Source organism: Trichoderma reesei (genome assembly GCF_000167675.1).
Source record: "Trichoderma reesei QM6a unplaced genomic scaffold TRIREscaffold_28, whole genome shotgun sequence".
Classification (NCBI taxonomy): Eukaryota; Fungi; Ascomycota; class Sordariomycetes; order Hypocreales; family Hypocreaceae; genus Trichoderma; species Trichoderma reesei.
In genome coordinates this window covers 127,364-139,137 of record NW_006711175.1, presented here as the reverse complement: position 1 = coordinate 139,137, position 11,774 = coordinate 127,364, and the positions used below count along the sequence as shown (strand labels likewise).

The 11,774-nt window shown below is 56.5% G+C and overlaps 4 protein-coding genes across 4 annotated transcripts; 3 read left to right on the top strand and 1 right to left on the bottom strand.

Annotated features, from left to right (window-relative positions):
• Positions 1-790: 790 nt before the first annotated feature.
• TRIREDRAFT_81865 (uncharacterized protein) lies at positions 791-2,958 on the top strand (the record flags this gene model as incomplete). The annotated part of the gene is made up of 3 exons (XM_006969074.1): positions 791-937; positions 1,321-2,091; positions 2,170-2,958. The coding sequence occupies 3 exons, from the start codon at positions 791-793 to the stop codon at positions 2,956-2,958; spliced, it is 1,707 nt and encodes a 568-aa protein (XP_006969136.1).
• A 2,332-nt stretch (positions 2,959-5,290) lies between these two features.
• On the top strand, positions 5,291-6,343 carry TRIREDRAFT_69257 (uncharacterized protein; the record flags this gene model as incomplete). The annotated part of the gene is made up of 1 exon (XM_006969073.1): positions 5,291-6,343. One exon carries the CDS (start codon positions 5,291-5,293, stop codon positions 6,341-6,343), a length of 1,053 nt encoding a protein of 350 aa, XP_006969135.1.
• A 195-nt stretch (positions 6,344-6,538) lies between these two features.
• On the bottom strand, positions 6,539-8,546 carry TRIREDRAFT_52126 (uncharacterized protein). Its single transcript, XM_006969019.1, has 3 exons — positions 7,698-8,546; positions 6,932-7,502; positions 6,539-6,864 (listed from the first exon to the last, which is right to left on the bottom strand). Exons 1-3 carry the CDS (start codon positions 8,510-8,512, stop codon positions 6,817-6,819), a joined length of 1,434 nt encoding a protein of 477 aa, XP_006969081.1. The 5' UTR covers positions 8,513-8,546; the 3' UTR covers positions 6,539-6,816.
• Positions 8,547-10,763: 2,217 nt separating this feature from the next.
• TRIREDRAFT_111632 (uncharacterized protein) lies at positions 10,764-11,650 on the top strand (the record flags this gene model as incomplete). The annotated part of the gene is made up of 3 exons (XM_006969072.1): positions 10,764-10,979; positions 11,108-11,260; positions 11,309-11,650. 3 exons carry the CDS (start codon positions 10,764-10,766, stop codon positions 11,648-11,650), a joined length of 711 nt encoding a protein of 236 aa, XP_006969134.1.
• Between the last annotated feature and the right edge of the window lie 124 nt (positions 11,651-11,774).

Here is an 11,774-nt window from a genome sequence, read left to right as displayed (position 1 = left end):
CTACCTACCTAATTCAATTGTGAATCAAGCAACTCCACAGACCAAATGTCAGTATGTGGCACAAGAAGAAAAAAAAAGCATCAGAAGGATTAGTCAAACTGCATCTCAACGACAATCAAATTCATCTACAAGTCAATCAGTGATGAGAGCAGAAACCCATCATTGATATTGACATTACTTCACGATTCAACACTTCCGTTCAAGGTAAGGCACGTCCTCAAGCTTACCTAAGGAAACGCGCGCCTTGCCGACTCTCGGCCCAACTCCGGAACCCGAGCGCGTTCTTTGGGCTCCCTCTGCCGCCCGCCGCCCAGCCAACCAGAGGCGGCAACAGCCCACGCGGGCCCTGTTATTTTGTCCCTAACCACAACTTCAGGGGAGAGAAGACAGCACGACAGCGCCCAAAAGGAGGGGGTGGCCCGAGCGCCTGCAAAGTACCAGCGTCCGCCAAATGCTATGGCACCGTGACCTGACGCCGCCGTTCCCGTCGACTCGCTGGAAAGCCCCCCCAAGCGCCCCCCCAAAACAGTGCATTGCCCAGCGGCCGAATCCAACACAAGGGCCGCGCATTTCCAGGCTTTGCACCAGTGAAAAATCTTCGCGCGGCAAAACAAATCTCAACGTCACCTCATCGAACGCGAGCAACGAGCCATCAAAAAACCCCAACAACACCCCCGGAACCGCCCTTCATTCATCGACAGGCGATTCGGGACGTCTCGATTTATGACTTGAGCTCTTTTTTTTGCGGATTTTCCGCTGGCTTTCTGCCGTCCTTCACCACCCTGGCAACATGTCATCCCGCAAAGTCCGAGTCAAGAAGTTGACGGTCAAAACCCTTCTGCCCGTGCTCAGAGAGGATCAGATCGATGCTTCCGAGTATGAATCACTGCTTACCGAGTCGCAAATCGCGACCGGCGTCGACCAGACCGAGGAAAACGTGAGTCCTTTTCACCACCATATCCACGCCACCGCAACTTCTGATATCACGTGCTTCGTCACGTGGACCCTCCTCGACCGCTCCCCCATCAGCTTCATGGCATATACGGAGCAGTGCATACCTACCTATGCTGGCCTGATCCAACCTCACATGCATTCATCTGCCTTGTTTTTTGTGACATTGTTTGATCTTTCTTTTCTTTTACTTTTCTTTCCTTTCCTTTCCTTTTTTTTCTGCTTCTTCCCAGATTCATTTCTTTCTGGTTGCATTGGATCAGGCTTCTCTCTTTCTTTGCAACCGTCGTATCCCTCTCTCTTCATCTTTTCTTCTGGTCCCTGCAACTATACTGACTTGTTTGCGTCTTCTTTTTTGTGTCTCTGTAGGAATACCACCTTCAATCGATTTTGAAAGAGGCCGGCACAAGCAATGACCAAGAAATCCCTGTGCCTCCACCGCGAGAGAGCGACATCAGCTATGATAGCCTCTATCCCGCAGTCTTCCACAAGCCTTCCTCCTATATCCGATTCTCTCAGACGGTGGAAGAGTGTATCAGCTGTCATTATGACATGACAACGGAGGACAATGAGTTTCTCAAGTCATATAATAGTAATCCTCCCGCGGCCGGGACGCTTAGCGAGGATGACTTCGAACGCATCATGGAGGTGTTTGAGGACACCGCGGCAGAGCAGACCCCCTTCGCATCAGTCGACAACACTATTGTCGCCTATGATATGATGGTGCCGGGTCTCAATCAGCTTGGCTCTACATCCATATTGCAGCACGCCAAGCAGATATATGAGTACTGGAAGGCCAGGCGGCAGGAGGCCGGCAACAAACCGCTGCACCCGACCATCAAGTTCGAGACGCACCAGGAGACTGACGACACCGACCCCTATGTCTGCTTCAGACGGCGGGAGGTGAGGCAGACGAGGAAGACGAGGTCGCGGGATACCAAGATCGCCGAGACGCTCAAGCGTTTCCGTCGCGAGCTCGAGGATGGCCGCCAGCTCATCTTGATGGCATACGAGCGAGAGATGATGAAGCGGGATCTGTTGCAGATGGATCGGGCCATCTTCGAGGAAAGGGCCAGGCTAAAGCAGATCAAGACCAAACTGGGCATCAAGGGCGACGACGAAGACCTCGTCAACCAAAAGGTATGTTGCAAACAAAGGCCAGCTTGGCCCTGCACACGACTTATGCCACTTGGCACTGACCCGGTTGGAAATACGCAGTCCCAAAAGCGCAAGCCTGCAGAAGCCCCCGGGGCCCCGCGGCCACCAACACAGGTGCGCGCGCCTGTGCGGCCCGATGGGCGCTCACACGAGCAAGACCTTGTCCTGCTTTCCGACCAGCTCGCGGAGAAAGAAAACGAGCTTCGTAATGAGATTGAGACCAAGGTGCAGAACCACCGGCGATGGAACCAGAATCATATCGATCTCACTCGAGACCCGCTGTCGCCGGTGAAACCCCTAGGGATGGAGCTCAAGTTTAGACCTGCCAAGACGCAGTATCTGATGACGCCGCCGGCGTCAACGTCTTCAGACTCGATGGATGCCGATAACGCACCTGAGCCCATGGATCTGGACAAGCCAGAGCTGCCCGTAGTCCAATTCCGTGGTGCGGACATGGACGACTCATCGCAGACCACCCAACCGGCGTTTCGTCGTCGCATCGGCCGACTCCAGCGGCTGTGGATCGATAGGAGGGGCCTCTCGACGCCTAGACGGACAGATTCGTACGAGTACTCGGACCGGTGGAAGTATGACTCTGACGATGAAGATGATGAGCCACCGGTGTATGAGGTTGATCCCTTTGACACGAGAGCCCTCAAGTTCCGAGCCACGATTCCCCTTAGCCCATACATATTCCGAGCGAGGCCGACAGTCCCTCCAGAAGCAGTCAACGGCGCAGCAAACGGGAATAGAGTCCTACCGCCGCCGCCGCAACCGCAACCGCAACTGCAGCAACAACCGCAGCCGCCGCAACCTCCTGCAGCTCAACAAGCGCAAGCGGCATCATAAGAAACGCTCTCTCCTCCCCCCCAATGGATCCGGTACCGCATCCTTGTATGAGTATGGGTGTGTGGAGGTGTATATAATTTTCTCCCCTTCTTTTCCCCTCCCATCACGCTGGTGTCGGAGGGGTTATCAGGACCGGATCGGACAAGGGGGGGAGGTTTGGGAAAAGGAAGGATCTTTTCAAGGGAGATGACAACGACCGGTGTATAGTACCTAAGCCCTTGGTCAAGGCATTGCAAGGAGTTGGGAGTTGGGGTCGGTTCTTTAGGATTAGAAGAAGAAGAAGCCCCCCAATGGGAGCAAATGAAAAATAAAAACCAACACACAAAGAAAGAAGAAAGAAATCAATATAAACCGGAAAGACGCCGCGCTGGTGGTACTTGGCCAGACGGCAATTTGCATCTTGATCTCTTGCGGCATCCAACTCGCGTGACGGCATGTATAAAAGTTCGGCGTCCGGTGGACCAGACAGACAAGAAGTCCTAGCCAGTCTCATTATACGAGCGCTTTCGCAAAGCGGGTGTCGTGACGCAGCCCGGTCTCACCTCGCGGCGACCGGAGCGGATGACGTGAGGGGAAGCAGGCTGCGCAACCTGAGCTTTCGTCGACGGTGGTGTACGGTCGAGTATCGCCATGGGACGTGGGCAGCAGCAGATCACCATGCCGCTGGAAAGCTGGCAATGGCCGGCCACTGGAAGCTCCGGTCTCTCCCGCATGGTTGGGAGCTTCTGTCTGCTGCGAGGGCTGGTTGGCGTCAGCTGTGAGATCTTGGGGAAGAGGAAAGAGGACAAAGGCGCGGGACAACACACCCAGCTATGTCAAAGGGGGATTTTCCTTGCCGCGCGGGCACGAGAGACCCGGTGCCATCAGGAAACACGGAATGACCCTTTCCGTCAGGCCATGCTGGGAGGACGAACGCTTCAGCAGAGCCACGGCTCCAGGACCGGAGAAGGGATTTTGACCCTGCCCTGGGAATTTTTTCTCTCTGCTGCTTTTTCCCAAGCTAGAGTGTATGATGGGGAAAAAAAAGGTCGAGGGAAAAGAAAGGTTGAGAGTGGTTGAAGTGTGGACCGCGGGAACCGGCCGCAAGTGGATTTTGTTCCCTTTGGGGGGATTTTCCCGCCCACACAAGCAGGCACTCAAGGGAACGGGGGGGACAAGGACCGATACCAGACAGGCAGGTATCAAGGCCACGGCACGAGCAGACGAGAGGGACCTGTGGTGGTGGTACAAGAATGCTGTGATGTAGGTAGTAGGTAGGTACAAAGCAAGCCTACAGGGTCCTGGGCCTTGGGACGAGGGAAGGCAGATTTTAGTGCGAGGTGAGCAGTTGAGGGAAGCGCTAAAGGGGATTTGCCGACTTGGTTGACAGGGTCCGGCCGGACGCTGGAGGTTTTTTTTTTTTTTTTTTCTCTCCCACTGGCGGGTGGTACCAGGTACCTCGGATAAGGGCCACACGTTGGCCGGAGCAAAGGGTCGCGGTACTTTTGCTGGGCGATTGGACTTGGCTTGGATGAAGTCGGATACGGTAGACTGAAGACAAGAAGGAGGAGAACTCGCGATGCTCATGGTCAGGCAGAGGTCACAGGGACGGCAACGCTTCGGCGTTGAGTGACGGAAGAAGTACCATCTTACATAAGCCTGAAACGTCAATGCTGCTGCACGTGGACAATGATGATGTAGGCAGGCATGTACGAGAAATTGGGAAGGGAGCGAAAGGGTTGCAGCTGCTGCTGCTTGCTGCTGCAAGTGAGCGACCGCAGCGCCCCGCTATTTTCCGTCATGGGCCCTTGATACGACAGACGACGAACCCCTCCATTTTTCCGTTGGCGATGACTACCAGACATCAACATATTGTGCCAAAATCCCCCTGTTAAGCTTGCTTCGTTTTCACGCCACGGATACATTGCGGCCTTCTTATTGTCGTCTTTACTCTAGAGTGCCTTACTCTTGCTACCGCAGCGCACGCACGCTGCAGAGCCGATACGGCGGGTAGCACTTACACAATTCACCCTCTTCTCCAGGAGCCGCTCTACGAAGAGCTCAAGTCTCGAGACATTGAGCATTCGCGCACCTGTCGCAAACCGCAGCGCATTACTTCGAGATTCTGCACATCTCTTTGTCTAATATAGATCAAACTCCACAACACAGCAGTCCCAAACTGCCCAGCATGGCTGCTGTTGCCGCCGCCGCCGCCGCCGCCGTCTCCTCGCCATTACCGCCCTCGACATCTCCCTCATCAATCACAGCCACAACATCCACAACCACGACGACCACAACAACAACAACAGCATCCTCTCCCCCAGCAGCAGCAGCAGCAGCAGCAGCAGCAGCAATGTCCTCCAAATCCTCCTGGATCGCCCTCGGATGCGAAGGCTCCGCCAACAAGCTCGGCATCGGCCTCATCCGGCACACGCCCACGTCGACGACGATCCTCTCCAACCTCCGCCACACCTTCATCTCGCCTCCGGGCACGGGCTTCCTGCCCAAGGACACGGCGCTGCACCACCGCACCGAGTTCGTCGCGCTGGCCCGCCGCGCGCTGGCCGAGGCAGGCGTGCGCCCGGCCGACGTCGACTGCATCTGCTTTACCCAGGGCCCCGGGATGGGCGCGCCCCTGACGAGCGTGGCCATTGGCGCGCGGACGCTCGCGCTGCTCTGGGACCGGCCGCTCGTCGGCGTCAACCACTGCGTCGGCCACATCGAGATGGGCCGCGAGGTGACGGGCGCCGACAACCCCGTCGTGCTCTACGTCAGCGGCGGCAACTCGCAGGTGATTGCCTACGCCGAGCGCCGCTACCGCATCTTTGGCGAGACGCTCGACATCGCCGTCGGCAACTGCCTCGACCGCTTCGCCCGCGTCCTCAGCATCAGCAACGACCCGGCCCCCGGCTACAACATTGAGCAGCTGGCCAAGAAGGGCACCCGCCTGCTCGACCTGCCCTACGTCGTCAAGGGCATGGACTGCTCCTTCTCGGGCATCCTCGCCAGCGCCGAGGCCCTGGCCGCGCAGCTGCTGCAGCTGGGGCCCGGCCCCGACGGCGCCGGCTTCACCGTCGAGGACCTGTGCTTCTCCCTGCAGGAGACCATCTTCGCCATGCTCGTCGAGATCACGGAGCGCGCCATGGCCCACGTCGGCAGCAGCCAGGTGCTCATCGTCGGCGGCGTCGGCTGCAACGAGCGCCTGCAGGACATGATTGCCAGCATGGCCAAGGAGCGCGGCGGCAGCGTCTTTGCCATGGACGAGAGGTTCTGCATCGACAACGGCATCATGATTGCGCACGCGGGGCTGCTGGCGTACAGGACGGGCTTCCGCACGCCGCTCGAGGAGAGCGTGTGTACGCAGCGCTTCAGAACGGACGATGTGTATGTCAACTGGAGAGACTAGGTGGGCCATTCAAGAGTGAAAAGAGTAAACTGAAACATACCAAAGAATAGACGAGAAGAGAGAGAAAAAAAAAGTACAATGAAAAATCACGATAAAGAGGGTAAATTTGTAAATTTGGTGGGTTCTGTTAGAGAGCAAATGGCACTGTATATTGTGCTGAACATTCCATCCCATCCATACCTGTTGCCCATCTAGGTATCTAATCTGACCAGTTCATTGCGAACCCCTTGGAAGCTCTACCGCATCCAGCCCTTACTTCACCATACCAGCCCACTAATGTAAGAATCCACAGTCTTGCCTTTCACCGTCCATTGGGAGAAATAGCCATATATCGGGGCAATGAAAGAAACACAGAAACCAATGATGCACCTGAAAACTGTAAAAAAAAAGAAAGGAATAGTACATGTCAACTGCCCTTGACTCTTCACGACTATAATCGTTCCTTGTCTCGTCCTCGTTCCGAGATTGCTTATCTAACCTTCATCTGTAGAGGTAGGCTTGTAGATGATTGTAGTGACATACTATAGGACAAAACGACGTGTTAGCATAATTCTGGGTATACCTTCTTGACTCCGGGTTCTGGCCCACCTTGTTGTGATATCTAGTCGTTGCCGACACGGCCAATACATTGTTCTTGATACTGCTGGTCGCCAGGTGATTCAGCACAGTATGGTTAGGCATGTTGAGGACGCTATTGTCGTCCTTCATAAGGGTAGCAGCGTTGAGGATCGGCTTGCCCAGGAACCCGGGCAGGCTCGGCGGCGTCGTCAGCTTCTCAATGGCAGACACGGCGTTGCGGTAGGCCGGCGACTCCTCGGGCTGGTCGAAATCGAGCAGGTACTGCGGGATCTCGCTGGTGTAGGCCTCCGCCGGCAAGACGGGCTTGCCCCTGGCCACCTTGGGCTCCTCCTTGGACTGGGCGTCGGCGCGGGACTCGCCCTTGTCCTTTTCGGCGTCGGCAGCCTTGGCCGCTCCGCCTTCCTTGGCCGCCGAGGCGCCCTCGGGGCTGACCTCGATGTAGTTGACCAGATTGTTTCCAAAGTCGACCGTGGTGGGGAGATCGGGCGAGGTCTGCATAATCCCATCGACCAAGAAGCGGATGTGATGAGTTCCCGGCAGAACGTGAACCGTGGCAGCAAACACACCAGGCTGGCCCTCGCTATTAGAGGCATGATTGCGTTAGCAATGACCGGGACTAAGACGAAAAGAAAAGAAAAGAAAAGCTGCGAGGTCAAAGGCACGTGCCGCTAGGCAGCAGATGTAAGGTTGAAAAGACAAGGGCACATTGCAAGGCTCCAGGCAAGACGCGGGTAGCCAGCGCATAACGCATGTCCGAAATCATCATGGCACTTACACAGGGCGCAGCCGTAGCTTGCGGTTCCAGTGGAAAATGGTTCCCGTCACCCAGATCTTTTCACCACCGCCCCTCCACTCAATCCTGGTGGCCACAACCGGCCTGGTCTTGTCGACGCGCAATTCTTCGCCCTCCTCGTCCTCGGCCGTGCCGGCGCTGAGCGCGGAGCTCTTCCTCGTCAAGGCATCCGACGACTCGCCCAGGTCGAGGTCGGCAAAGGTCTCGTCGGGCCCAAGGATAGGCGACCCAGGCGTGTGCACCTCCTCCTCAATGGGAAGCGGCAGGCGAGGCGGGCGCATCATGTACATGTCCGTCAGGCTATTGTTGGAAAAGTACTGGGACTCGAGATAGGGCGGGACGGCGGGGATGTGAGGGCGCGCCACAGAGCCGTCGATGGGCACGGCGACGGGCTTGGAGGGCTCGTCGCGCACAATGGGCCGCGGCTCGGACGGCCTTTCGCTCCCGGCGGCAACGGCGGCGGTGACGGCGGCGGCGGCGTTTGCGACGGAGGAGACGTTGCTGCTGTGCGGCGAGCCGCTGAGGGAGGAGACGGCCGTGGGAGGCAGGTTCTTCGGCTTGGGCACGGAGGCGGCGATGGAGCCCTGGGCCTGGAGCGAGGACGGTTCCGGGGCGGCGGCGGCGCGGGCAGCGTGGACGGGGATGACGTTGCGGGAGCCGTCCCTGCGATGCTGAGGCTGGCGAGGAGAGTCGGCGGCGGCGGCGGCGTCTGACTGCTGCTGCTGCTGCTGATGCTGCTGCTGGGGAGGCGACCCGGGCCCGCCCGCCTTGTTGGACGCCGAATGGTTGTTACCCATGGCTTTGGGACCCGACCAGGGGGGGTGGGCGGCAAGGGACGTGTGGAAGCGAGCGCGAGAAGAGAAGACAACGAGTCCCCCGGGGCAGCAGAGGATGGGCTGCTAGCGGGAGCAGAGGGGGGTTGCAGAGGCGGCCGGTTGGCGGCTGGCCGTTGCACACAGAGGCGCTGGCGAGCAGGGCTGGGGGCACAGCGGGGGAGGCTCGCGTGACGATGCTTGCGAGGCCGTGGTTGGACTGCGGCCCTGCGGAGAGGATCAGACGGGCGGTGGGGGTTGGACTCTCGTCGATGCGTGGTGTGTCTGCGTCTGTCCGAGTGCTGAGCCTTGTGCGCGGGAGAGGTGGTATGTAGTCGCAAGTAGTGGTGGTGGTGGTGGTGGTAGTAGTAGTAGTAGTAGTAGTAGTAGTAGTAGTAGTAGTAGTAGTATGGGGCAAGGTGGTAGTAGTGGAAGCAGTAGTAGTAAGTAGTAAGTAATACAGGTGACAGATGGATGATCTAGATCGGCTCCAAGGATGATAGATAGTACGAGTAGTAGTAAGTAGTAAGGATGCTTGGGGGCCGAGCTTGGTCTTGGTCGACCGGTGACGGTCCCGTGCAGTCGCTTGGCTGTGGCGAGGAACCCCGACAGGCGGCAGGGCGGCTTGCAGACAGACGATGGCAGATGCTGTGAATTACCTATTACCTGACAGAACCCTTGGACTCGGTCGGTCGATGGTCCACGACGCAGCCAAGTCAGTCAATCAGTTCATGCACCCGACAGCAATCCGCCAATTCCACCCAGCTGCTGAACCGATCCGGGCCGCGAGTAGGAATTCTCAAGGCGCCAGAGAGAGAGAGGGGGGGGGCCTTTGGTAGGTTATTTTGCACTGTCAAGGCGTTCTAGCAATCAATCCCAATCAGAGTCCTCGAGCTCGGCTTCCTCTTTTCGGGCGTCTGCAGAACAAGCTGCTCGTGGGGGTTCCCTCCTCTTTTCGGCCTTGTCCCGTCCTCGTCACTTTTCTTTTTTTCCTTTCCCTGGCTGGTCCCTTGAAAATGTCGTGTCGTCTCGTGGCCGCCCGTCTGCAGGACACGATCGCGGGTTGGAGGCAAGCTGGCCAGTAGGATCGAGGCCCGTTCAGAGGGGGGGGTGGTTCGACGAGTGGGGGATTCTGCCCTTCTTATTATGCTGAGGAGCACCCGACTGACGTCTTTTTTCCTCTCTTGGCGCCTTTCTTACAGGGCATTCCAGCGCCCGAGTTAGGGGACGGGCAGCTCTGTCATGTACCGGGCTACTTTTGCCGGAGAGCGACGACGGCGTCAGAACGAGGTCCCTTGTACTTTTTGCAGTGGGAAGCCGCAAGCAGCCCCTGCAACTGGCACATCTGGAAGACAATTGACGGACCTTTTGCAATGACGACACCATGGGCTTGGAAGAGCCGAGTAACGAGCACTTTTTTTGCATCTGCCGGCGCTGTCATGCTGCAGAAGTCAGTGACTGTTTCGTCATGAATAATAATATATGGCGTGCATCTACCTACGCACGCTTGGCTGCATTGATCCCGTTCATTGTGTTTTCTGTTCGGCGTTATCAAGACAGCAGGTGTAGGCAATATTGGGCAAGCTCAGCACAGGAGCTTCGAGCTACCTACGAACCAGCTAGAACATCAAACTGGCTGTGCTAACTCCCGACTCAGGTACTAATAAGCCTCAAAGCTTCCACACTTTGGCATTTCTCTTGCGCCAAAGTAAATCCCTCTTTGAACGCCCAAGGTAACTAGATATGACTTATCAGGCGACGACTTACTGATGAAAATGTACTCTACGGGATAATATGGCCTGACACCAATTGCGTGGTGAACTCCGTATCTGATTTGCGCCACCATCTACATATCGTCTACCAAACAAGCATCACTTCGAGTCAAGCCAACCAACAAACGACTCAAACGCTCCCAGTCAACTCACCAACTTATCAACCAGAATACAGAGCCCACCTTCCATTCTTATTCGCACCCGTATTTCCTCAAAGAAGAGGCGTTGCCTGTAAGACGAGGTCCAAACTCCAGGTTAAGCCCCGCCACACTTCTCCAGCCACACCTCTCTAGGTACCTTACCAGCTCACCACTCACAAGCCCATCATCAAACCCCCTTCCATACCTCACAACCACCCCCCTCATACCAAACAATCCCTCCTCCTCCTCCTCATCCTCCTCTTTGCTCCTCCTTCTACTTTCTCTATCTCCTCGGACATCCCCCCCCAAAAGAGGAAAAGAACCATGGACACGTCCACCGTCATCGACTACCTCCGCCTCATCAGCCACTACATCGCCCTCCTCGGCCGCCTCCTCACGCTGCCCCTCCGCCTGCTCATCTGGACGCCCCTGTCGTACCTCGCGCGCGCCCTGCGCATCGTCTTCTTCCCCGTCTTCTACCTCGTCGCGTATGTGGCCGGCTGGTTCCGCGGGATCGTTGATTTCATAACTGCTCTACAGGTGTGTGTTTTACTCTTTTCCTCAACCATCATCCTTCATGGAATGTCACCGTCGTCACTTGAGAGCTTCATGCTGTTGAAACCACCTTCACATGTTAGAGTGATAATGAAGCTCCTTGCTAACGAAAGCCTCTTATACACTACGATGTAGCCGCTATACACATTCGTACGTCTTTTCCTTCCTCCTCCCCATCCTCCTCCTCCTTCTCATCATTCCTCCCCTCCCCAATCTTCACATCAAAAGAGAACAACAAAACAAGAAAACGACGCTCAACGCTCAATGTAAGTGACCATACAAAATCTAACACCCATCTCCTCACAAAACAACAGCTCGCCACCGCCGCCCTCGTCGGAGCCTTCGCCGGCCTCACCCTCGCCACATCCTCCACAGTCATCACATCCTATCTCGGCATGCAAGGAGATACAAGCCGCAACGGCAACGGCAAGAGCAGCAGCAGCAGCAGGAGCAGCAGTGGTCGTTCTCGCACACCCTCTCAAGGCAAAGATCCTCTGTCGTCCTACTACTCATCGCCCAACACCCTCGTCAAGGACGACTCGTCTTCCAATGAGGGGGAGTGGTACTGGCCAGACCCTTCCCCTTCCAGGCGCCGTCCTGCAACTGGGCTCCTGTCGCAGACAATTCTCGAAGAAGAGGACGATTCTGATGTATGATTTTCCTGTTCTGCTTTCATGGTTTTCACAATAGGCTAGTCGTGCATTCATAAAGCGTTGCCCGGTTGTTGAAGCGCGTTGTTGTTTCCTGCGTCTCGTTGACTTCATAGACTCAATGCTATTA

Excerpts from the sequence above, each read along its gene's own strand:
- TRIREDRAFT_52126 (XM_006969019.1), bottom strand. The coding sequence starts at position 8,512 with ATGGGTAACAACCATTCGGCGTCCAACAAGGCGGGCGGGCCCGGGTCG. Across the intron at positions 7,503-7,697 it reads AAGCTACGGCTGCGCCCTGT|CGAGGGCCAGCCTGGTGTGT; the intron begins GTAAGTGCCATG and ends TGCCTCTAATAG. Across the intron at positions 6,865-6,931 it reads CGACTAGATATCACAACAAG|TATGTCACTACAATCATCTA; the intron begins GTGGGCCAGAAC and ends TTTGTCCTATAG.